Below are 23,899 nucleotides of genomic sequence, written 5' to 3' on the forward strand. Positions count from 1 at the left end.
CATGTACATATTAATCAAAATAAATAACTTTCAATATTTACAAATAATTACAGTCCAAAACTTAAACTTGCTTGGTTGACTTGAGGTTTCTATACATTTCTGCAAAACAGGCTAAATAAACCAAATATGAGTTGGTTTTCTCACAACATCATAATATGAATATAAACCGTCTTGTTAGACTAAAAAACTAAACTTTTTCTACAGTATGGTGCAGTATCAATATTTAGTCTAGCAATATTTAGCCCTGTCGGGGGCTACAGATCTATCATCTGCTGTCATACATTTGCATCCTATCACCTGACCGGTGTAACAGTTGTTGGCTGAATTGAGAGCAATAGTTTAAGGTGACCATGACAATGTGCTCAAAAATATCCCAACTACTCGCTTCTACTGTATCCATGTTTAGCCATTAGCTGCAGTTGGGACATTGTAACCTAACGTCCTTCATGGGGAGATGAAGATGAAGGGAGATGTATTATAAGTAGTAGTATTCCACAGTGGGAGGTGTGTAGGAAAGGAAGTTAATCATCCGATTAGGCAACCCCAGTTGGGACACGACGTCCAGAGCTCTCGTGCCCAGAGCCATTCTGAGAGCCACCCTGCTCATTTTCTGTAAACTGAGGGGGGTGTCTGAGGAAAGGGGAGAAAACATGATACAGAAGGCTTCAGAACTACAATGCAACAGACTGGACACACAACAATCATTGACTGTAATTATTTTAAAAGGGATGGAATGCATTAACTCACTCTCATAGAACTCAAGGCAGAGATAGGAGGGAGACCCTTGACTGGTGTAGTGGATGGGCTTTTTGCCAAGGTTGTCCCTGGAACACACATGCGCTCCAAACTCTACCAGCAGCTCAATCAAGTAAATGTTATTTACTTTGGCCGCGTGATGGAGTGCAGTCTCATGTCGCTTGGCAGCATTCACATTTGCACCTTGGAAAAACAAAATATTGAAAAGGACATTTCTACAGTTTCAACACCTATTCATTTAGACCTTCAGAAAGTTATTCAAAAAAGCCTGTGCATTTAGGTTTTTATATGAACTAAGCAAAGCATAAAGACCCTATACCTGCATTGAGAAGCACCTTGGTGCTATCATAGTCTTGCCTGGCACATGCAACGTGTAGTGGTGTTCCGAAGTGGCAGTCATGAGCCTCCATGTGTGCCCCCTCATCAATCATAAGCTGAACACAATCTGAATTGCCTGTTGTACACAAACAACATACATACACCCATTACAGGTTAACTTGTGGTGATTAGTGTTGCTGTTAAAGGTTGTAATCAAACGACATTACCTCCCATGCAGGCCTCATGAAGCGGTGAGAAGGTGAACAGTGGAGGGTTGACTGTGGCCCCATGTTCCAACAGCAGTTTTATACACTCCAGGCTGCCAGCTGCACAGGCATCACAGAGTGGGGTGCTGCCGTCTATGTTACGTGCATCCACCTGTGACATCCATGACAACTGTGGTTGTCGATTAATCTATTTAACATCTCATTCTGAACTCTCATTCTGAACTCAAATCTCAAGTATCTCACACTGAGACAACCAGTGTAGCTAATTATGTTCTGATGCAGACGTACCTTGGCACCAGCATCCAGCAACAATCGGACACACTGGGTCTGGCCCTGTATGCAGGCCTCATGGAGGGGAGTGATAGAGTCCACAGCCACAATGTTGACTGCAGCTCCAGCTTGGATCAACTGCTGGAGCTGGAGCACTCTGCCCTCTGCAGCTGCCTCATGCACTGCAGACCGCTCAGTCCAGAACCCAAGACCATGAGCTGCAGACAGGGGAAAGTGGAGAATCAAATGGTGACTGGCCAGCAAAGCATCAAGCACTGACAAAGCATTAAGAGAAATAATGATCTACCCTGGTTTACTGTTGGTGAATTTGTAATAGGCCTAAGTGATCATTTTCACCCAAGGTAGCCTGGCCTGGATCATAATGGTGACATTTCATGAATAGTCTACACACTACAACAGGAACTACAGTAACAAACCATAATTGCATGCCACGTGTTATAATATATAGCTTACACCGTTTTCTGCTGTGATAATATAGTTATTTTCTAAATGATCAATTAGTATTTCAAATTGAAGACTGATGGTTGCTGATAATGGACCTCTGTACGCCTATGCAGATGTTCCTTTAAAAAACACATTCTAATGGTCAGTTATGTCTATGTCCAGTATACACTGTATTCCTGATCAATTTGATGATCATTTGTTTGTTTTTTGACACTTCATTTGTTTTTCCTTTCGAAAACATTTAAACGGTAGCCTACTAAATAATGTCTGTATGACTGTTTGCTATGCAAGAAGGTAAAAGCTAGCAATTTATTGCATAACGTTCGCCCACTGGCGAGACACAGACACAAAATAGTAACAGGCTCTATTAAGACTGCTAACAAGCTTAGCCAGGCAGCTACATGCCAAATTTGTCTAACGAATTACTAAAGATGTTATTCTCAAAATCGCCGTCTATTGACGCACAATGGCATAGCCTAAAAACAATCTCTTAAAAAATGCCATGCTTATTTCTAACTCTCACATTATATTCGTCTCAGGATCATTTCATCAGTCATTGATTGAGCGGTAGAAACCGAACTCTTGATTTATATTGTCGGAGGAATAAACTCACCAATATCTCCAAACAGCGACGGTCTAGCTCGAGTAATCTCCATTGAGCAATAGCTTAAATTGTTTTACCGCAATTCATTTAATGAACAGAAGGATTTCAAAACGTAAATACTGCCAGCAGAGCTGCATGACCAAAATCTTGAGGATCCCATTCGAGAAATGTGGGATATGTAGTCCGGAATTTGCACTACTCCCGGTGAAGTTACGTACTTCGATTTAGCGTAGCCCAGATTGTTTTGGCCTAAATCATTGTTAGGCCGGTTTATTTACATAACAATATATACTTTAGTGGAACAAAAGCTTCCTTTCTATTTGGGGATTACCTGCATGAGTGAGTTTGGTGAGTGTGTGAATTGCACAAGATGGGACTAGTACGTGTAACCACAGTACGTTTCAGGCATCTAACACTTTCCTAGTCAGAGTTAGCAGGGGGTGCATTTCATGGCAAGAAGGAATACAACAAGCCTGCCATGAAATGCATCCCCCTCTATTGTCTGTTCTGTATATCCCAGCATCAAATGATTCTTACTGTACACTTAGGGGACTAATATGAGTAACCAGAGTAAGTTTCAGGCATGTAACACTTTCCTTGTCAGATTTAGCAAGGGGTGCATTTCGTGGCAAGAAGGAATACAACAAGCCTGCCATGAAATGCACCCCCCTCTATTGTCTGTGCTGTATATCCCAGCATCAAATTATTCTTACTGTACACTGAGGGGACTAATAAGAGTAACCAGAGTAAGTTTCAGGCATGTAACACTTTCCTTGTCAGATTTAGCAAGGGGTGCATTTCGTGGCAAGAAGGTATACAACAAGCCTGCCATGAAATGCACCCCCCTCTAATGTCTCTTCTGTATATCCTAGCATCAAACGATTCTTACTGTACACTGAGGGGACTAATATGATTAACCATAGTAAGTTTCAGGCATGTAACACTTTCCTTGTCAGATTTAGCAAGGGGTGCATTTCGTGGCAAGAAGGTATACAACAAGCCTGCCATTAAATGCACCCCCCTCTAATGTCTCTTCTGTATATCCCAGCATCAAATGATTCTTACTGTACACTGAGGGGACTAATATGAGTAACCAGAGTAAGTTTCAGGCACGTAACACTTTCCTAGTCAGAGTTAGCAAGGGGTGCATTTCGTGGCAAGAAGGAATACAACAAGCCTGCCATGAAATGCACCCCCCTCTATTGTCTGTGCTGTATATCCCAGCATCAAATGATTCTTACTGTACACTGGGGGGACTAATATGATTAACCATAGTAAGTTTCAGGCATTTAACACTTTCCTTGTCAGATTTAGCAAGGGGTGCATTTCGTGGCAAGAAGGTATACAACAAGCCTGCCATGAAATGCACCCCCCTCTATTGTCTGTGCTGTATATCCCAGCATCAAATGATTTTTACTGTATACTGAGGGGACTAATATGAGTAACCAGAGTAAGTTTCAGGCATGTAACACTTTCCTAGTCAGAGTTAGCAAGGGGTGCATTTCGTGGCAAGAAGGTATACAACAAGCCTGCCATGAGTAAAACAGGAATAGATACTAGTAACTATTGGATTAGTTAATAGTAACTAAAGAATAGTTACTAGTATCTAATGAATAGTAATTAGTAACACCGGAATATATAGTAACTATTGTAATAGTTATTAGTAACTAAATAATAAGTACTAGTAACTTCAAAATAGTGATTAGTACGTTTTTAGAAATAAATGTTAAAACGGCTTGCCATACCAGTGAAATACTTTGAACCTGCTAAACAAAATACATTTCCTTTGGTAATCATAGCTGGGGTATATTTCCTCAGAATGCGATGTCGTGGAGCAAGAATGTTCGTTCGCGTTAGTTACTGGTTTGATGATTCGTACGATTCGTTCCTTCTTTCGGGTACCAGTCTTTGGATCATTTTTCACGTGACCTGCATAGGCTCAGTAGGCCTACTGGTAGCTAGGGGAAACAGAAATTATTTGTTCATTTCCCGACTGGGTCTTCGGGTATGAGTCTTTGGATCATTTTTCACGTGACCTGCATAGGATCAGAAGAGGAAACAGAAAGGATTTGTTTACCTCACTCCCTTTGCGTGGTTTAGTAAGACGTGAATGATATTCGTTCACAAGTAATAATTACAGGTTTTGTTATTTTAACTGTTTTGTACTTTACTTCTAGTTCAGTGATGTGTAATTGTTTGCCGTAAAAATTAAATGCTAGTGTGATAATAAATTACATTACCATTTATTTCAATTATGACCTTGAAACCACTTATTTTAATTAATACATGCCATTTTGTGTTAAATTATGGATCACAAATGTACAACTGGTAAAACGATTTTTTCACATGCATTTTCATCACCTCCATTTTCAATTCACATGCACTTAAACATTACCTCAATTTTGATAAATTAATCTTTGTTACTTTCATCTCTCATAAATGCTTGTAGAATCCGGTTAGCAGATGTAGGCTACAAGGTTGCCAGGTTGCATGTCGGGTAGGCTATGTCAGGGTTGCTTTCTTTAGCCTATCAGCTTCTTTATGAGAGACCGTAGTCCTAACTAATTGATTTGGCTCACATTTTAAAAAGAATTTAGCCAACCATATCAATCTATTTGCTTTTAAACCGGACAATTTACAGTTATAGCCTTTAACAAAACCTATAGCCCAGTCTTTGTTCAAACTTTTTTTGCTTACGTCTGACGGTTGCCTAACATGCGTATAGGTTACTGAACTAGTCTCAAAATGGAAGCGAGACGAACAAAGTTTCTGTTTCTTTTTCTGACTCCATGCGAGAAGTTGCATCAAACATTTGACTAGACTATAATTAGGGATTGTTTATGCAGTTGTTTTGGTTTAAAATGGTTAAACAAACTAATGTCCGTTTTTTTCTGTAGTTTATAATGGCAAACGTTTGTCTTATTTTTTACCAACTGGTTTAGGCCACTTCCTGGTTGCTTCTGACTACCTGTTGTGTAGTGACTTGGACTGGAATATTCTGAGCTCATTTACCCTGGAATCGTCAAGACTAAAGAATTTGGATGTTTCATGGAAGCCCTCGCTTTAAAAAATCTACAATCAAGAGGAAAACATCTGATTGTATACGTTTTCAACCATGGAAATTGAGAAAGGTGACGAAAGAAAAGTGTTAGGTTAGGGTTAATTTCGTATTTTGTATTGGTATCGTCTAGATTTCACAGGCTAAGCATTATCCTATTTGAACCATACTTGTGCCATACTCTATGTAGCCTATTTGAATCTATCGTCACACAACGCGCTATGAAATTCAGACTTGAAACTACCCTACGTAGACCAAAATCTGAATCTACTGGGGAACAAGCATATATTTTCAAACAAAACGTTTGGTCTAAACTTGTTTAGTTGCTTGAGAAAAGCCAGTTGGGGACTCTAAAACACTGATCTTTTTCGCCTCTACCAATAGGTTTTTTGGAACCTGTGGTCGCAGGTTCGGAGGTATTTGACAAGAATATTTTGCCTCCACTGCAAAAGTCCTACATTTATGAGGAGTCACAGCAGTCTTTTAGATACACATCTGCCTTCTTGGTAAAGAATACCACACTGCAGAAACGGGTTAGTATGAAATAATCGAATATATTCCAGGGTTCCTTTTGTTAGTGATCTTCAATCAATTGATACAACATTTAGAATAAAGCGATAATGAATAGTTACTGTCCCTTTTGACAGTATGAGGCCTTTCGCACAAAGAGAAGAAACATGGGGTACTCAGAAGAGGAACTGGAGGAGTCTTTTGGCTTCTTGCTGTTTGAGGATAAGACCATGGTATGTAGACAAATAAAACTACATTACAGCATGTGACTGTTATCACAGAGTATCCTAAACCATTGTTTCAGATTTAATTGTATGATCTTTTGTTGGAAGGCTATTACATTGGCAGAAGTTGGTGTTGTAACTGGACACAGCACTTGCTCAACACTTGGAGATCCTTCTAAGGGTAGGTGATGCATTTTAAGATCAATAAAACGGGTGGCTAAACCACTTCATGTTTCAGTTGGTAGATGAGTTAAAAAAATTATTACTTACCAATTGTAAGGAATGTTGGTGCATGCATGCTTCGTGATAAATGTCCCTTTACTTTTGAAAGTGAAACTTAAAGTGTTTCAGATTTATGTGCAAAGAGAAAGTGGAAGGACCATTGTCTGACTGCACATTGAATCATTACTCTTTAGTGTTTGCTTACCAAACATGTGCCTATGTATAAAGAGTGGTTCCTTATACAGTAGCACTTTGATCAGGATCAGTCTCATTATAAATATCCATAGCTTGGAATACATTGGTTTGGGTGGTGGTTTGAGCTTGAATTTTAATGAAAACCTTGTCAAAGTATTTTTAATAATGTCCACAGCTTTAATAATCTTGGTGTGTACTTGTAAGGTAAATGTTGACCGACTACAACAGGTGAGAAAGCGCCGGGTGGCAACTAGGTGTATGTCTACTTTTGGTCAAAGTCCAGGCCCAGATTGAGAACTGTGTTGTGGTGTAATACATTAAGGCCAAAGTCCTTGTGAGAAGTCTTTATGTTTAGTTAAGTATTACGTTTTTGTGAAAAAATCATAAGAAGGGCAATGACTTGTCATACTTGAATGTGCAGCAACAAGTTTTTCCGGTTCTTTCTCAACACCCAATTCTGCAGACTTTAGAGCCCAACTGACACTGGATCTTTGAGGCCAATACCAATATTAGGGAGTAAAGAATTGATATTCTTAACATAATGTGTGTGTATATATATACACATTATGAACAAGATATGCCATCTTTGATAACATTTGAGGGATCATTGCAAAAGATAAAGTTAATCAAAGATATGTAAAGGCAGCAGAATATTAAACAGTAAACTTTACTATCCAAAATGAATAATCAATGTACTGAACAGTAAACTTTACTTCACTTATTATATATGAAAAGAAAAAGAAAACACACAAAAATAGAAATAAGTATAATATTAATTCAAAAGCATAAAATGATCAATACTCAAGATAATCCACAGACCTTGTGAGCAGTTTATTAGGAAAACTGTTTCTGTTGAATTACACCCACCCACTGTATCACCAAGTAGCTAGGAGGAAGCGTCCACTCATGGAATTGTTTTTTTTGTCAACTCAGGTGTGTACGTATCCAAGTATTCAGATTGCCTGGACCTCAACCGCTGGTACCAGGGAAAATCTGGCTACATTGCCATAATTAGGCTGACCAAGGTATTGAAATAGTGACTGAAATCTACAACAAAGAAATGTAATTACTGCTTGGGCACATTTAATTTACTCTTTCTCACATGACAGGGCAGAATCAATAAGGTACCAGAGAACTATACTCAGAACTTCACTTCTCCAACTGTGGGATATGACTGCCATGCGTCAGAGCAGCTTGATAATGTGTCTGCTAACACCAGTTCCTTCCTGGCATTTGAGCGAAGCCAGGTGAGTCTGAGTGCTTGCTCCTTCAATACTTAATATTGCTTTGTTCAATCTACCATGTTCCCACAGACTGTCGTGTTCATGATTCAAATCACATGTTAACAACACAGACAAGCGTCCATGATGATTAGTGTGTACTGTAGGGTGAGCATGATTGTGTTGGCCTTGCAGTATTACATGTATGAGCTTCTGGATGGTGGAAACGCAACAGCCCGGTCTCCCAGCCATGCCTGCCCATTTGCTGTTGTATCTTTCTCCTACGGGGATAGCAAAGCAACCACCGTAGAACCTCAAGAGAAAAGGTACGGTAAAAACATTGTCCAAAATTGCAATGTTGAAGGTTCTACAGAAAATGGGATTGAAGAAAATAAAGACCTATACCATTCCTTAACATTAAACAATTGTGGCTATGCGCGGGGAAATATCAGTGTTATTTAAAATGCGTTGTTGTCTCTATTTTCTAGTGAGGAGGGGAAAGCAGGTGAGCATTTCATTCAGTAATTTTTTTTCTAACCATTTACAGGTAGAACCAAACCTTGAAATACCGTAGTAATAGTTTATTAATGTTAATGTGTGACTCGTTTTAACAGTATTCAACTACTACCCATGGAAGGGTCAGCTACAAATTAGGTCCAAGGTCTATCATGTGGGTTTGAAGTCCAGCACTGGGGCCTTAATACCAGCAAAACTGTAAGTTTGTTATTAACGTTTCACTGTCTTTACAACTTGTTGTACAGGAAGAACTTGGCACCATTCAAATTTCATATTTTCATGATTATTCTTTCCAGGGTGAAAAACTGATATCAACTTGAAGGGCACAATTACATTTTATTAACCCTCGTGCTGCCTTCGGGTCACATGACCCAAAGGTTCATAATGAACCATCGTTGTGTTTACCCAATTTTACCCAATACAAAAACAAATACAAATAATTTTCTTTTAACCTTTGCAATGTGGGGGGTCTGAGACAGCCCAACGGTTAAAAGAAAATGCTTCACTTTGTTTTTGTATGCGGTAAAGTTGTCGCAATACGACGGTGGGTCACAATGACTGATGGGTCAGAATGACCCGAAGATAACACAAGGACACAAGGGTTAAGAGCAGTAAGGGGGGGGGGGGGGGGGGGTTGTGCTGTAGCACCTAGTTAAACTTAAAAATGCTTATTAGGTGTCTACAATCAGCACAAATGCATTCATTGCATATTATTAATACTGAAATGACGTAGTTATGTTTACAGCAATATGTTGGGGAAACAAATCAAAATGTTCTCAGGATTGGGGGGGTCGTGTGTCCCCTGGGATTTCCGCCCATGATTTTGTCAAATTGTTGAATTCCAGGCCAACAGTTATGGAAGCTAGCAGAGCCATTTCCATGGTGGATCTGAAGCTGTTTCTACCAAAGGCTGTGTTTGAAACCTGTTTTACTGGTGAAGGTGTGGGCATGTTAAAACTTTTCACTTGACGCCATGAGAAGGACATTTCAACATATGTTGTTCTCTTAACAGTGCAAAAGGAAAATCTTTTTTGTTTTGTCTTGCAGTTTCTTTGGATGGTATGTGCTGCAGTCTGTACCAGTTGGTTCCCTCTGAGGCTGAAGACTCCTCTCTTTCTCTGCTCACACTGGAGCTCAAGGTTAAAGACCTGGTATGCATCCTAGACCAGGGCCAAGTTGTTCAGAAGTAATCTGATTTCGTATTGGATTAAATCTTGAAAATGGGTTGTTTAAAAGATGAAAAAGGATTCTGAAATCAGGTTAGATCACATTATCCAGTCTTGATCTGGATCACATGTGTATATGTCATTCAAAACATTGGAAGGCTCTGGATCTCTGGGGCCTGCCACATTACTCGGAAAACATACATACACTTCAAGCAATAAAAACAATGTTTGGTGGGTTTGTCACCACTTTGTTGTTTGGTTTGAATTATTCCTACCATACATTTAATATTATTAAGTGTGTAGTAGTCAAAATGTTGGCAAAGTGTATGCAGAAACGCATCCAACCCTCAGTGCAGTATGGTCAGCACAAGTTGAATCATAAATAATAAAATACTGTACAGAAACTACATTTTACTAAATGTTCTTTTTACCATCTACAGGCTCTCACAGTACAACTGAACGACGGTGGTTTTCTTATACTGTTACATTCCTCCCAGTTCCTCACCTATGAAGGTAAAACATAAATGCAGTATATCATACTAGGGAGAATGAAAGTAGTAACATGGTGACATTAAAACGAGTTGCTTGCAAAATGTGCATACAGTATTTCTCATATACAGTCAAGGTTAATTGCATTGAAATTACTATTATTTTATATTTTAAGACGCTGGGTCCAATACTCCAGAAGTACTGCAAGGAATGTTTGTGTTCCCAGACTCTAGAGCTATACAAAGAGGTAATCGAAAGGTTATGATTCTGTGTATTTACTTGGATAGAGAAATTCCTATGAATTGTATGCTTTGAAATTTGTTGTTAAATGTTTTTGGTTAACACTTCTTTCTTTTTTTTTGTCACAGACACCAAGATCTGTCAGACAAAGCCCTGCCTTTCACCAGAAGTCCTTCTGGTCTTGCCAGCCTTGAGCTATGCTGAGACAGAGGTGGATAAGTGTCTCCTGGATCAAAAGGACGAGTTGTGTGAAGTCATGGAGCAACATATTCAGAGTTATGCTGCTCTTATTCACCCAGGGCTGGAAGTCAGTCCATCCAGGGAGGCCAGTTTCTTTCCAGATCAGTATGATGTTCCGGACGCTCTCAAATATTTGTACTCCTCCCCGGTGTGGACAGACAAGGCATGTCAACGCCTTCAGTCATACTTGAACCGGCCAGACCCCTTTCAGCTGTCTGTTTCCAAGGCCACAGAGCTTTTGGCAGCTGGACGAGAGGAGCGAGGAGATGAGCAAGATGACGATGTTTACTACTGTCTGTCTTCTCCAGAGGGAGGCCCTAGAACTCCAGTGAGTTGTGGCACAGAGGGACAGTCAGGTGGAGAGTTCCCTGCCTATGCTTACACACAGATGTGTAGAGACGCAAGTGATACAGGCCTAGAAAATATAAGGAAAGACATGCATTCAGTGGTGTCTGAACAATCCACGCTCTCCCAGCTTGCAGTATTAGCCAAGGACTTGCATGAACCAGCCACCGCAGTATGTTTAACAGCAGACCGTCTCACTGAGGTAACAGAGGCCTCAGCTTCACTAACATCTGATGACATCTCTACAGGATTGGTGGTTAGCGTTACCTCAGCTCAAAGAACTGTCCCTGTTTTTCCTGAGGAGGACAAATGTGACATGCAGAATGCTGCATCGGCAAACTCCAGGACTGGTCAGTTAGAACTCCAGGTCTGTAGCTTTCCAAATAACAAATTACAAGTGGAGCATAACAATTCCTCTAATGGAGAATTTGCAAAGAAAAAAACCCTTTCTGAACTCCCAGAGACCACCCCACAATTGAAAGTTGACTGGAGGAAACTTCCAAGGCGACGCCGTAAGGGTCAAGGAAATCAAGATGGAAAATTAACTAAAAGGGTGTTAAGGTCTTCAGCACAGACAGTTCAATACAAAGAACCAGAAACGGAAGAGAATGTTGTGCTTTCCCATCCGCTGAAAAGGAAAACAGAACGGTGGGACTTAAAGGCTATCACAACCAAATGTGGAAGAATCTTTGTTCCGCATGGTTCAGAAGATGTTTCTAAGGATACACATTCACTGGGAGATAGGAGGAGACGGAAACTTCATGTAAAATGTATTGGTGAAACGATGGTTGAAGCTTTGGTACAGGTGAATAGCTCTAGCTCTGCTATGGAGATAAGGAGAAAGAGATCAATCACAGAGACTACGGATGGAGAACAGAATTCCCCAAATTCGGACTGCAGTGTGGTACACTCTGAGAAGAAAGCGCTTAATGATGGTACTGATTTACTTAATAGAAATTCAGATGCTAAGGACAATTCATCCAAGGTCAACCTGACACAGGTCAACTGCACAACTTCACTTGTCATAGAACCCCCTGCTTTTCTTTCCAAAGATCCAAAAAAGCGGGAATTTGTTGCATTATCCTTCAGCAAGTTAAAGAAAGTTCTGTCAAGAGGGGGCAAAGGGAAACCCCCTCGTCCTGTTGTCCAAAATCAGGATTCAACATCGTTGACAACAGAACCTTTGCCAAAAAAGAGCAAGATTGACAAAGGCACAGAAACTTTGGAAAATGTAAATATGAGTGAGTTGGACAAAGTCACCCTGGATGTGGGTACTGCTGAAGTCACTCAGACACAGCCTTTAGACCCAGACTTGGCAAGGGCATTAGGTTTGGCGCCCAAGGCGTTAAGGGATGATACACAGAAAACTCCAAAAAGTGATTCTCCGTTGAAAAAAGGCTCTCTAAGAAAAGTGGATCAGACTACACCTAAAGGAAAGTCAGACAAAATGCCTCAGCCTTCACCTAGCTCTTTCCCAACTTCCCCTACAATGGGACGAATGAGACCCCTTCAGAAGCGGGGTGTGTCCACTGAGACAATCAGGAAAAAATGTAAGCCTTTACAAGTTGTAACTATATTTATATTTATGATTTGCATGTTCCCTCAACTGAAACTGTCTGTTAACCATGAAATTCATTTCAAGTGTGTGGTCATTGCAGTTGTGGATGATCAATTTGGGAAAGAAGATCAAATATATCCCTGATTCCTTATCTTTCTCCTTCTCAACTGCAAGCACAATGCTGATGCTTGTTTTAAAGGGCATTCCATAATTCTTTGCTTCAAAGTGTATCTTGTTTTTTGCACTTACTGGGAGTGTTGAAGAAGGATGCTGATGCTTCTTAATGTAATCCTGGCCCTTCAGAAAAGCTTTGTGGGCTCTTATTGTTTTAACTCCTAATGGGTAGTATGGCGGAGGAGGGCGGGAACTCCTCCTATGGTACAGCCATATACTGCTGCTTCTTCAACTTCTGCAACACTCCTGATAGATGCAACAACAAGAATGTGTGCTTTAACGTGTCTCATGTTTTGCCTGCACTTCTATACCTGCTTTGTTTCGCTGGCTTAGGCTGAATTAAGTAGTATCTACAGAAAACAAATATAAAATTTTACTTCCAGGCAATCCGATAAATGCTTACATGTGCATTGGGGTCTGCTTCAAAACTGTATTGTGCCACAAGTACTTTTCGTCTTTGTGCAACTATTTTACATGCAATGTCTCTTGTCTTTGTTCTGTTTTGTCTCTACAGGGTGGTTGCATTTTCACACTCCAGCCTCTTTTGCCAGTGAAAGACTAGAAAAAACTAAATCTCCAGAACTACCACCAGTTTCTAGGAGTTATTCAGTCAGTAAGGGCCATTGTCTGCAGGAGGTGGTAAATAGTGCAGACCCGCCCACAGACGCCCTGACATTACTTGCTGATTTGGCCCTCTGTGGCAGTAATGACAAAGTCTTGCCACTGCCAGACCCATTGCTTGAGCGCAAGCTTGGTCCAAGTTTGGAGACATACAGTGCTAGTTCTCCTAAGCCACAGTCACTTCTTCATGATATGCTAAGACCTTCCGCTGCTAAACCTTGTCTCCCTGCCGAGTCCCTGCTGCCAAAAGGTGTCAAGGGAAGACAGGAGGGGGTTGTCTTAATTTCTACAGAGCATTCTTACTCATTGCCCCCATCCTCCTCTCTATTGGGTTTGTCAGGTGCTTTCCTCCAAGTCCCTGCTCTTTCCAGTACCGAGGGACTCCAGCAACATCGCAAGGATATCTATGGTGATGGAACTCAAGCACTATTTGCGTTCTTACGTCAGGATAACACCAGAGATGAACTTAACAAGTCTCAACAAAACCTCAACAAAAGCTTGTTGCGCAGGAGAAAGCTCCGGCGCTCACGTAGTTTTACTGAAAAAGATGGCTCTATTCAAGTGACAAGGCGGTGGAAGGAAAACTATGACTTCAGTCTTGACAGCAAGTTTACTAATGACCTGAAGGATAAAACAGTCATAAGAGCCCTTCATGGGTATGTACCTTAAAATTCTGGTGTAGAAAATACAAAGCATTTGACCGTTGTAATGCATGACTTGTTGGTTGACTGCATTTTTCTCTCTGCCTCTTATCACCATTTATTATAGTGCCTGGGATTTCAACATTAAGGACACTAATGAGCAGATCCAACTCATCATCCACATGTGGATTGGTCTGTTTTACAGCAAGTCAACTTCTAGGTTCTTTCACATAGACCAAAGTCATGCATATTGCGTAGAAAGAAGTTGTGCTGAAACGGTTCATGGAACTGTTTCAGACGATGTTTCCTCTAAGATCAAAACCAGTTCTTCTGAGTTAGGAGTCTGTTGCAGGACGTCAGATTCTGAGCTTTTGGACCTTAGTAAAGGGGCTCCAAAAGAACCTCTTAAGGTATTGGACCTTTCAACGAAAAACACTGAAGTGGTGGATGGAAACGACAGCAGAGAGGGCTTGCCTATGGCTTTCAAAGACAGTAAAGATGGAAACAATTTACCAGTAAGCAGAAAACGCATATTACAAAACTGTTAAAGTTTTGTCTCTAGCCCCCATGATACGGTTTTTGTGTTAGCTGTAAGTTTTTATCTTGTATTGTTTCTAATTCCAGAGTTGCAGTGAAATTGTGGATGGACAAGACAAAGAATGCCATTCAGATGATGCCGAAAGAAGCAAAATTCCCTTAAAAAAGGATGTCATTGTAGAAGATACTGATTTAAAATCTTCAGAACATGGTGGATTATGCAGTATGTCATGTGACACAAAAGGAACTATGTGCATTCATCTTGAGGACATGCCAGAGACCAACAGAGTTGAGAAGATTTTAGAGGGCGACGACATATGTAACTCTCGAGAGTCAGAGAGGAATTGTGATGGAGAACAGAACTTATCTCAAGTTACAATGGTGCAAGCTGAAAGTCACAATTCCTCCAAAACAATGGCTTGCACAGAAGTGGAGGAGAGTTGCGATGATGCCCAAACTGAGGTGTATAAATCCAGAGATGGAGGTCACTTTGAGGACATGCAAAAACAAGCTCTTAAAGAGAATGATTGGGCAGATGATGACCCATCACTTATGGATGTGGATACACCTACAAAAAAGGAAATGGGGCCTGATTATGAAGTAAATTTGAGTTCTAAACCACAACCAGGTTTGCATGTCGGGAAGGATTCCATTGATAAGGCTCTCATTGTGCATGAGGAAAATGTTTCAAATGGTCAAGCTTATCAACCAGTGCCTGATGGAATAGTTTCTAAAGATGAGTTTGAAATTGAAATGCAGAATAGAATTGTTTCAAAAGCAGAGGCCCGACCACTGGTCTGCAATGGCAGTGATCACAGAGAGGATTTTCTTCCTGAGCTATATGAAAAGAACACTTCTAGAGAAAAAACTGCTGAAGTGGGTGATGGAATTGATCGTATACCTACTGTACCACCAGTGGTATATAAGGAGTTAGCGTTTGAGTCACCATTTGCAGTTCAATGCGGAACTGATTCAAAAGATAAGTCACTGCACGTGCATTGTAAAGGAAGTTCATTAGTGCAGGCTGGTAATGGGGCCATAGGTGATGTACTACCAATGGAACATAGTGATGATGTACTTGTAGCCAAAGTTCCATCAGAGATTCTTGATGGGGCTAAATTTAGAGGTGTTCTACCTATTAATGAGACTGCTACCGCCTTTGGTAGGAACAACCTTTTAATATGTGGGTCAAAGCCAGTCACAGGCGGCCATTTGAATTCGCTTTGTGGAGAAACCGTTGGTCAAGTTAACGAGTTTGCTTTTAATTATGGAAATAGTAATTGTAGAGATCAGGAAAACATGTTAGTACAGAGTGAGGGAATGTTTGATACTAACGCAGCTCAAAGTCAGCAAGGGCTCCAGCATTCTGAAGATGCAGTGCATGGCCAGATAGAAATACCACTGATAGGAGTAGAGAATTCCATGAAGGGTATTACAGACAATGATGTAGTAGATTCAAGAAAGGACATCGCACACTCCAAGGTCTCACATCCACAAAATGAGACGTGCAGGGCTGTGCAAGATAAGATAATACTACAGTATGAAGTAGATTCCATTGCAGATGTCACAAATAAAGAGGTCAATGTTGATTCATCGATGGATATTCCAGAACCGGTGGTTGGATTGGAATCGAATATGGATGTCTCAGAACCAGAGACTTCAGAGGACTCTTGTATGGATATCTCACACTCTGAAGTTTTACATCTACAAGATGACCCATCAAACCCTGTGCAAGGTCATATCAAAACTCCAATGAATGGAAAGTACATTGAATTCTTGGAAACAAAGGTATCACATTCATCAAAAGAGATGGATGAAATTGGGAGACATCGGGTAGAAATACCACTAATTGGAGATTGTTTTTCAAGTGAGTACACCCCACAGACAGAGGGTTTTGAAACCAATTTGGTTGCAGATGAAGTGTTTTACAACAACCACCAAATGGTTGCAAAGGAAAGACCTGACAAGAGATGCCAAACTCCAACTGTGGATGAAATGCCCTACGATGCCAGCCCTTGGCTTGGGAGTTTGAGTGTCTTAACTCCATCAACACTACATGCATTTATCAAACACCCAAACTCAGGCATAAGAAGAAGCTCAACACCGACACAAGATGAATTACCATCGGATCACACAGCTTCTGAGGACAGTCAGACTGTGAATATTGTTCAGTTGACAAATTCTAACAGTAACAGCATTTGTAACCTCCATGGTCTTGCTCTAGAGAAAGAAGATTTGAATGAACTTACTTCTGGAATTCCCCACCTTGTGGAGAAAGAGCTGCATAAACCTAGAGACAGCCTTAACAAACCCAATGATCTAGAAAACCACCTTTCTTCAGAACAAGCCCCTATCAAATCCTTCTCCATTAACCCAACTCCCAATCTTGCCAAACCATTAAACCTTCAACCCCATCTTAACAAAACAATTGACAAAAAAGGATTTACTAAATGCCATTCAGACAAAACCAATACATGTGTAATCCCACTGGAAAAAGAGCACAGTCTTTCCACAGAAGGAACCTCAAAGTCTTATTACCCTCAAACTCACAAATCTAATGAACCCCGCCCAAGCAGCCAGCGACCAGTGATGGCTGTAAAACCCTCTAAGAGTGAGGAGAGCAGAGCAGAAAACTTTGTCATTGAACAAATTGACTACACTCTGACTCCAGATGTCTTCAGTGCAGAACCTGCCTACCCAAACACTACTGTTATCAGTACTAGTACACAATTAGCTACTGATATGAGAATACAGAGTGACATCTCCACTGGAGTCTCAGAGGAAATGGATGAAACTGAGGGAGTTCAAGATGAAACTGAATTCACCCAAGAGGCAGAATGGCTATCCAAAGAGCAACACATTGTTCGGAAATTAAACTTCAGTCAAGCAAAATCTGTAGACAGAAAATCCTCTTCTCAGTATCAAGAATGGGACAAACAGGAATATGATGAGGTTTTGCGTTCCAGCAGAGCCAGTTCATCCTCCACAAAATTAGTAAAAACAGACATGAATACATCACAAAAGGACTGGTACCAGTATTGCCATGCTGAAGAGAGAAGGACGCTAGTCAAAAGTTGGCTTGATGAGAATGATGACAATTACAACATGAGAAAGTCATCCTTAGTTGCAGCTTTGGATCACAGTGAAAACAGGGTCACCAATGACAAACCGATTGTGAGTCCCTCAATAAACATGCACACCAGAACAATTATAAATACAAACATTAAGGGCTCTAATTGTTCTCTGGTAGAATTAGCTGAGAAGTGGACTCCACCTGATCTCACCCAATCCTCTATGGACAAAGAGTGTCTTATCTTCTCAGAAAAAATGAACCAGATACTGAAAGGCCAAAGGACGAGTGACTGCCATGACAAGGCTACTAGTTACGGCAGTAGCTTGAGGCACCACGAGTCAAACAAGGAATGTTCTTCCGGTGGCAGCCCTGTGACTGTGTGCTTCTCTAGCCTGAAAGATGTGGATAGCCCAGAGGAGCATTGGGAGGCACTTCCATCACTTATGAGACAAAAGATTAAAGTGGCAATGCCTGAAAGGTGTGGTATGGCTGACACAACAGATGGAGAAACCTCTTTGCATCTTCAGAAATTATACTGTGCAAACGGTGATGAAGCAGCACATTCCAAGGTCTTGGACATGGCTGTGGAATGTGCCAGGTTATACAGTGCCATGATGGATGATGTTTGTGCTGGCAAAAAACTCCCATCCAAACCAGAGAAGCATGTAGAAGACATAAATCCATCCAATACCAGACCTTGCAACAACACAGACTTCTGTGGCCAGATGAAAAGAGATCTGTATGACAGCCTGCATGACAAACTGAATTCTGTCGTTAGACAGTCCTGTAAGATCAAGTTCAGGTTCTTTATGCTGGTGACATCAACAGATACCTTCTTCAGAGAGACCAAGGTTAGAGTAAAAATCATCATAGTATACCGTGTTTTGAAAGTACAATAACATGGGTTGTGGACATTTACACTCCTTTTCACCTTACAGGAGCTATTGGAGTCAGAGGGCCACTGTGAAGTAGGACCACCTCAGTTCTTCCTTAATGAGGATGTTCCCTCATCACCTTTAATCATCATCATAAGAAATGAAGATATTGCTGATCACATTTGTGAGGTATGGCAGCAGATAATGTTAATGCAGTAGTTAAGGTGAAACCCAACAATTGCATTAGCTTTTATTTTGAAGGCTCATCATTAACCCTTGTGCTGCCTTCGGGTCACATGACCCAAAGGTTCATAACGAACCATCGTTGTGTTAACCCAATTTTACCCAATACAAAAACAAATAAAAATAATTTTCTTTTAACCTTTGCAATGTGGGGGGTCTGAGACAGCCCAACGGTTAAAAGAAAATGCTTCACTTTGTTTTTGTATGCGGTAAAGTTGTTGCAATACGACGGTGGGTCACAATGACTGATGGGTCAGAATGACCCGAAGATAACACAAGGGTTAAATGTAATGACAGACTTAATGTGTTGTCCCCCAGGTCCCTCACTTACTGGAGCTGAAGAAGTCACCTGGTGTATTGTTTGCTGGTATTGACCGACCAGATGACATTGTCAACCTCACCCATCAGGAACTGTTCAGCAAAGGTGGATTTGTAGTGTTTGAAGGAACAGCGCTGGAGGTCCTCAATCTTTGTAAGGATATGGGTCTGACTATTATCATTCTGACCAGTTTATCAAATTGAATGTTACCTATTTGTGATTTTGGGTCACCTTATTTTCAGGCAACATGAAAAAAATGGCACATTTCTTAGAGGAGATGAGTAAGAAGGGAAAGTGGAAATGGATGTTACACTACAGAGACAGCCGTTTGCTAAGAGAGCATGCACGGTAGGCTTATACTTGAGAATTTAGACACTTGTATAACTCCCAGTCCTCCATTCAACTACATAGAGCTAATTTCCAGAGTGATTGCTCCATCTGCAGGTCAAGTGCTGAGGCACAAGAAAAGAAGCTATACATGGACTTCTGCCAGGAAACTGGAATGGTGGAGGTATTGCCTTACCATGAGTGTGATGTCATTTCAAAAGAGCGCCCCAGCTACCTCCAGTGTTTAGTTCGCCTGCAAGTTCAGAATATATCAGCCCGTTTTCCTGTTTTCATAACTGGTGAGAAATATATCTTTCTTTTCTATAATTTAGTCTTATCTACAACCCCATTGATCTTTGTTTTGACAGAATTTGGTCAAATCTGAATTATTCTGATTGTTTTGTTTTTCAGACACAACGGCAGACAATGCATTTGCTAAACATGGCATCTTAACAATGAATATAAACTCTTTCCTGCTGATTTCACAGACTGACTCATGCACCATTTCATAAAAACATGAACAAGTTGGGTGCACAGGGGGTGAAATCAAATGCCTGATTGCATGATTTCCACCAAAAATTACAAAGTCTTGATCAATTTTTAGGGAAGATTTGTATTTTAAATGACACCCCATGTCACGTGACTTTTGTACTTTTTGTGCCATTTAAGAAATGATGGCTTCTTGTATATAATGGAGATATTTATTTTGTGTGGTTTTACATAGCAGACAATGCATAGTGTATTTCAATCTGTATATTTGGAAAAAATGCTGATTTTTATAGTTAAAACATTACTTTATGATGGTACTTTCTTTGCCCAACTGGAAACCTCCAAATTGGGCCAACAGAGCTTCTTACAAATAAACTACTTTTTAAGTTTTTACATGTCATGTTTATGGCTCAGTACATCCTACATCAAATCTATATGCACTTCTCTAGTTAAAAACATGTTCACTTCCAGGAAAGTCTACAACCACCCAAACAAATCAATTATTTGGCAGCTTAAGATGACATTCACATTTGTTAATGACAATAGTTGTCAATAGTTAAGAGGTAATACATTTCAAGCTGTCAACAAATTTAAACATGCTGCCATCTTGACCTGAGTGCAACTTTCTTAAATACTGAAGGATCGATCAATACATTTCATACTGAACATAATAGGCCTACATAAATTAATTAACTTGATTGTGTTATTCTTGTTTACTCATCAACTGCATCTCCAAACACATCATTCTTCTTGCGTTCCATCTCTGCAAAATCAAAGTCTGTGCCTGTCATGCGCTTATAAATATCCTTGATGTCATCACAGGTGGTCTCAAAGTGGGTTGTTGCATCATATGTACGGGACACAAAAATCTGCATTCACAGAAAGTCAAGAGTAAGGTCATGCATCACTATTGCAAGAGGTTACACTTGAAAGGTTACACATATTTAATGTAGTGTATATAGATTTTCATCTACAAAACTTTAATGTTCCAGTATAAATAAAATATATTTTAAAGAACTGTATTATGCTATAAACCACCACGGATGATCATGTTACTTACCTGGCTGTCTGTTCCCATGTCAGTTGGTTCATATTGATCACTGATGCTCACAAATCTAAACACAGAAGGTTTGTTAGGTGCAAGTCACATCAAAGTACGGCAATAAGAATGATTGATTACCTTCTACAATTTTTCTTTGACAAATATATCCTCTATTGGCTAGGTATCCCAGGGAAACCACCATACAGGGTTGATAAAATGGTCTGGATGGCATACTTTTGTTCTACAGGCTCCAGTAGATCCATAGCTGGTTTGATCTCCTTTTCTGGGTCGTTGGTCTCCACTGTGGTGCTGATAATGGCCACATATTTGCCCTGTGCTGCCACATTGTGGGCATATGAGATCATGCACACATATATGTCTGTGAAAAGATTAGAAATACTTCAATATTCAAAATCAATATCCACCAGTCAATGTAAAGGTAAATTGTTTTCCACTGAAGGGGAGTTATGTTAAGACTTTTGTATAGCTCACCATGCTTCCTGTTGACCTGGTTTTGAGGGATGATTATTTGACAAGAATTTGCATCACCAGTATTCTTGATGGGATGGCTCATGATACAGATGACCCGGATCACCTGGCCAATTTTGCTTACTCTGTCCATGATGTAACTGGGGTCACAGATGAGCTGCTTACAGCGTGCAATCTAAATCACAGAAATGTGCTTTTACTAGGGGTGGAACAATATATCATGGAACAATATATCGCAATACAAAAATTTAACAATATGTATTGTAGAGTTATGGCAATATTTGTACAATATGAAGTCCATTTGATCCTATTGGTTGAGCTACCAGCACGCAACCTACTCTGCACCTGCGTCATGCGTGCATTCATTGCATTCACAGAAATCCCTTGAACTGAGTTCACTAAATAGTATGTACAACAAAGAAAATTATTGAAAATGTTTAATGTTTAGGAAATAAATCTGTTAATTGAATTTCGTTAAAAAAAATATTTAAAAAACCCGAAATATCGTGATACGCATTGTATCGTGATACGTATTGTATCGGGAGCTGAGTGTATCGTTACACCCCTAGCTTTTACATTTTAGAATTTGCATGAACATTCTCAAAATCAACCATTTATGGATGTCACCAGCAGTTTCTCCATCTGTGTGACCTTACCTCTCCCTCTGACTTGACCCCCACAACCTTTCCATTCTCCATCACAATCTCCTCTATAGGCTTGTTCAGCATGTACGTCCCCCCATAGATGGCGCTTAGCCTAGAGAGATTGAAACTGATCATGTCAGAAACAGGTGGGAACTCAAGTATGGGGTCATAATAATGGGAAGGAACAAGTATATCACCTGGCAAAACCTTGTGGCAGTTCCCCCAGACCATACAGAGGGTACAAGTAGGGACTCTTGCCATATCTAGCCAAAGACTCTGTGTAGAGCTTGATCCTGTTGATTGTGTCTATACATGGCTTATCCAAATAGCTGTGAGACACACATATTCAATAATTACATGATCTCTAATCGAATATGCATGTATTTTGTTGTATGTATGTTTTGCTCAATTTCAAAGTGACTCACTCATCTGTTCTGTACAAAGCAAGAGCATGTCCAGTGAAGTCGATGACATCCTGTCCAAGATCAAACTTCTTGTACACATCACGCATGGTTGACTTGTTAGGGTCTACACCCTCCATTGTCTTAGGATCATTCACGTTATAGTTGGCAACAAAGATCACAAACTTTCTGAACCGCCTCTTTTCAAACAGTCCCATCAAACCTGAGAGTGTATAAAACATAAAAGATGCATTAATGATCTAATGATAGGAAGCATTTGTAAAACTTCAGTCAAATAAACCAATAACACTCACTGGAAGCCAGAGCCTCTGTTTCAGAGGCAGGTACTTTGTAAATACTGCCCTTCTTGTAGACAAAGCTACCCTCGATCACCTTAAAGTCCAAATAACGTGTCACTTGAGTGATCAGCAACATCCGCACCAGCTGACCTGAGTAAATTATAGAAAAACAGGCTACAACAAATGCACAAACTTGACCGTTTTTTAAGCCTTAGATGCACCAGTACTAAAGCTGCAAATGTTAAGATATATCATAAAAAATCATATTACCATTTGCCATTAGGAACTTTGGGATAAGATCCACACTCCAGTCTCGTCCTCTTCCCATCGACTCTGGGGGGCTTCCTGGAAGACTGAAACGCTTGTATAGCTTGGAAAGAAGAGTCAGAATATGATTATACATTTTAAACACAGCTAATTTATTTTCCTTCTCCTTGGATCACAGATGGATGGTGTATGATCCTTACATCCTCCAATGGAGTGATAGATGCACTCTCTGCTCCATAGTAGGGGTTTCGGTCCATGTGCAGAACCTTCTTTCCTTTCACTGACATGATGCCTGAGAGGATGCATTCCTTAAAAAGAGAAACCATCTCATATGACATATCTCATATGTTTCTAAGTTTTCTAAATGATTAACCATGTTGCTTCGTCTAACTGCACTTATGTTTGACAAATGAAAATCACTCAGCTAGTGAATGCCCTGAAGCTTGTTGAGCCCTCTGGCTGAACAAAATGATAATTAAAACCAGCATTACTGCACTGAAACTGCTAGCTAATTTGCTATTTGAGCTCTTTCAGCACTAACAGGTAGCTTGCTGACGTGACGTAGCTAGCTAGCTACTCACCGTTAAGCCGGTTCCGAGAACGATTACATCATATTCCTCATTCATGTTGTAGAGTGAAGATTGCTAAAGTATACCTGTCTTCCTGAAATAATTGCGTTAGTGATCAGTGAAATGTACCTATCTCACGTGTCTCTAGTATATATATATGTACAGACAAGTAGTAAGCTAGCAACTTTCTAGCTAACCAAAAGTTGCCAGCTAGCTGTCAAAGTAGCTCAGCCGGATTCATCGCCATGGCCTGACGTTATTGGCTG

General features: G+C 40.3%; 3 protein-coding genes across 5 annotated transcripts; 1 reads left to right on the plus strand and 2 right to left on the minus strand.

Moving 5' to 3' along the window:
* Positions 1–14: 14 nt before the first annotated feature.
* Positions 15–4,549, minus strand: LOC134021397 (ankyrin repeat and SOCS box protein 13-like). 2 transcript variants are annotated; one of them, XM_062462180.1, is made up of 6 exons: positions 4,386–4,549; positions 1,590–1,789; positions 1,302–1,452; positions 1,076–1,210; positions 748–939; positions 15–630 (listed from the first exon to the last, which is right to left on the minus strand). In XM_062462180.1, the coding sequence occupies exons 1-6, from the start codon at positions 4,435–4,437 to the stop codon at positions 476–478; spliced, it is 885 nt and encodes a 294-aa protein (XP_062318164.1). In that variant the 5' UTR covers positions 4,438–4,549; the 3' UTR covers positions 15–475. The 2 variants fall into 2 exon arrangements, with proteins under 2 accessions (XP_062318164.1, XP_062318165.1); XM_062462181.1 differs by lacking the exon at positions 4,386–4,549 and adding an exon at positions 2,650–2,868.
* A 760-nt stretch (positions 4,550–5,309) lies between these two features.
* On the plus strand, positions 5,310–20,313 carry tasor2 (transcription activation suppressor family member 2). 2 transcript variants are annotated; one of them, XM_062462182.1, is made up of 22 exons: positions 5,310–5,771; positions 6,083–6,231; positions 6,346–6,441; positions 6,541–6,613; positions 7,783–7,874; positions 7,959–8,096; positions 8,265–8,395; positions 8,558–8,574; positions 8,684–8,783; positions 9,431–9,525; positions 9,633–9,736; positions 10,192–10,264; positions 10,416–10,487; positions 10,609–12,615; positions 13,312–14,074; positions 14,187–14,574; positions 14,684–18,520; positions 18,608–18,733; positions 19,106–19,259; positions 19,349–19,454; positions 19,551–19,732; positions 19,845–20,313. In XM_062462182.1, the coding sequence occupies exons 1-22, from the start codon at positions 5,756–5,758 to the stop codon at positions 19,943–19,945; spliced, it is 8,820 nt and encodes a 2,939-aa protein (XP_062318166.1). In that variant the 5' UTR covers positions 5,310–5,755; the 3' UTR covers positions 19,946–20,313. The 2 variants fall into 2 exon arrangements, with proteins under 2 accessions (XP_062318166.1, XP_062318167.1); XM_062462183.1 differs by having other exon boundaries at positions 5,314–5,771; positions 13,759–14,074.
* Positions 20,143–23,872, minus strand: LOC134021400 (rab GDP dissociation inhibitor beta-like). Its single transcript, XM_062462184.1, has 11 exons — positions 23,646–23,872; positions 23,265–23,372; positions 23,068–23,167; positions 22,813–22,947; positions 22,523–22,721; positions 22,295–22,426; positions 22,110–22,209; positions 21,457–21,628; positions 21,199–21,343; positions 20,983–21,037; positions 20,143–20,791 (listed from the first exon to the last, which is right to left on the minus strand). The coding sequence occupies exons 1-11, from the start codon at positions 23,688–23,690 to the stop codon at positions 20,636–20,638; spliced, it is 1,347 nt and encodes a 448-aa protein (XP_062318168.1). The 5' UTR covers positions 23,691–23,872; the 3' UTR covers positions 20,143–20,635.
* Positions 23,873–23,899: the final 27 nt, after the last annotated feature.

The sequence above is a fragment of the Osmerus eperlanus genome, chromosome 5, assembly GCF_963692335.1.
Source record: "Osmerus eperlanus chromosome 5, fOsmEpe2.1, whole genome shotgun sequence".
NCBI lineage: Eukaryota > Metazoa > Chordata > Actinopteri > Osmeriformes > Osmeridae > Osmerus > Osmerus eperlanus.

What these genes read in the sequence shown, in the direction of transcription:
- LOC134021397 (XM_062462180.1), bottom strand. Translation starts at nt 4,437, where the DNA reads ATGATTACCAAAGGAAATGTATTTTGTTTAGCAGGTTCAAAGTATTTC. An exon ending in TGCTGGATGCTGGTGCCAAG is followed by an intron (nt 1,453 to 1,589) that starts GTACGTCTGCAT and finishes TGGATGTCACAG; the next exon opens with GTGGATGCACGTAACATAGA. An exon ending in TCATGAGGCCTGCATGGGAG is followed by an intron (nt 1,211 to 1,301) that starts GTAATGTCGTTT and finishes TGTGTACAACAG; the next exon opens with GCAATTCAGATTGTGTTCAG.
- tasor2 (XM_062462182.1), top strand. An exon ending in GCCTTAATACCAGCAAAACT is followed by an intron (nt 8,784 to 9,430) that starts GTAAGTTTGTTA and finishes GTTGAATTCCAG; the next exon opens with GCCAACAGTTATGGAAGCTA. An exon ending in TTGCTAAGAGAGCATGCACG is followed by an intron (nt 19,455 to 19,550) that starts GTAGGCTTATAC and finishes CTCCATCTGCAG; the next exon opens with GTCAAGTGCTGAGGCACAAG.
- LOC134021400 (XM_062462184.1), bottom strand. Translation starts at nt 23,690, where the DNA reads ATGAATGAGGAATATGATGTAATCGTTCTCGGAACCGGCTTAACG. An exon ending in CTATCACTCCATTGGAGGAT is followed by an intron (nt 23,168 to 23,264) that starts GTAAGGATCATA and finishes CTTCTTTCCAAG; the next exon opens with CTATACAAGCGTTTCAGTCT. An exon ending in GGGTCAAGTCAGAGGGAGAG is followed by an intron (nt 21,629 to 22,109) that starts GTAAGGTCACAC and finishes TCTGTGATTTAG; the next exon opens with ATTGCACGCTGTAAGCAGCT.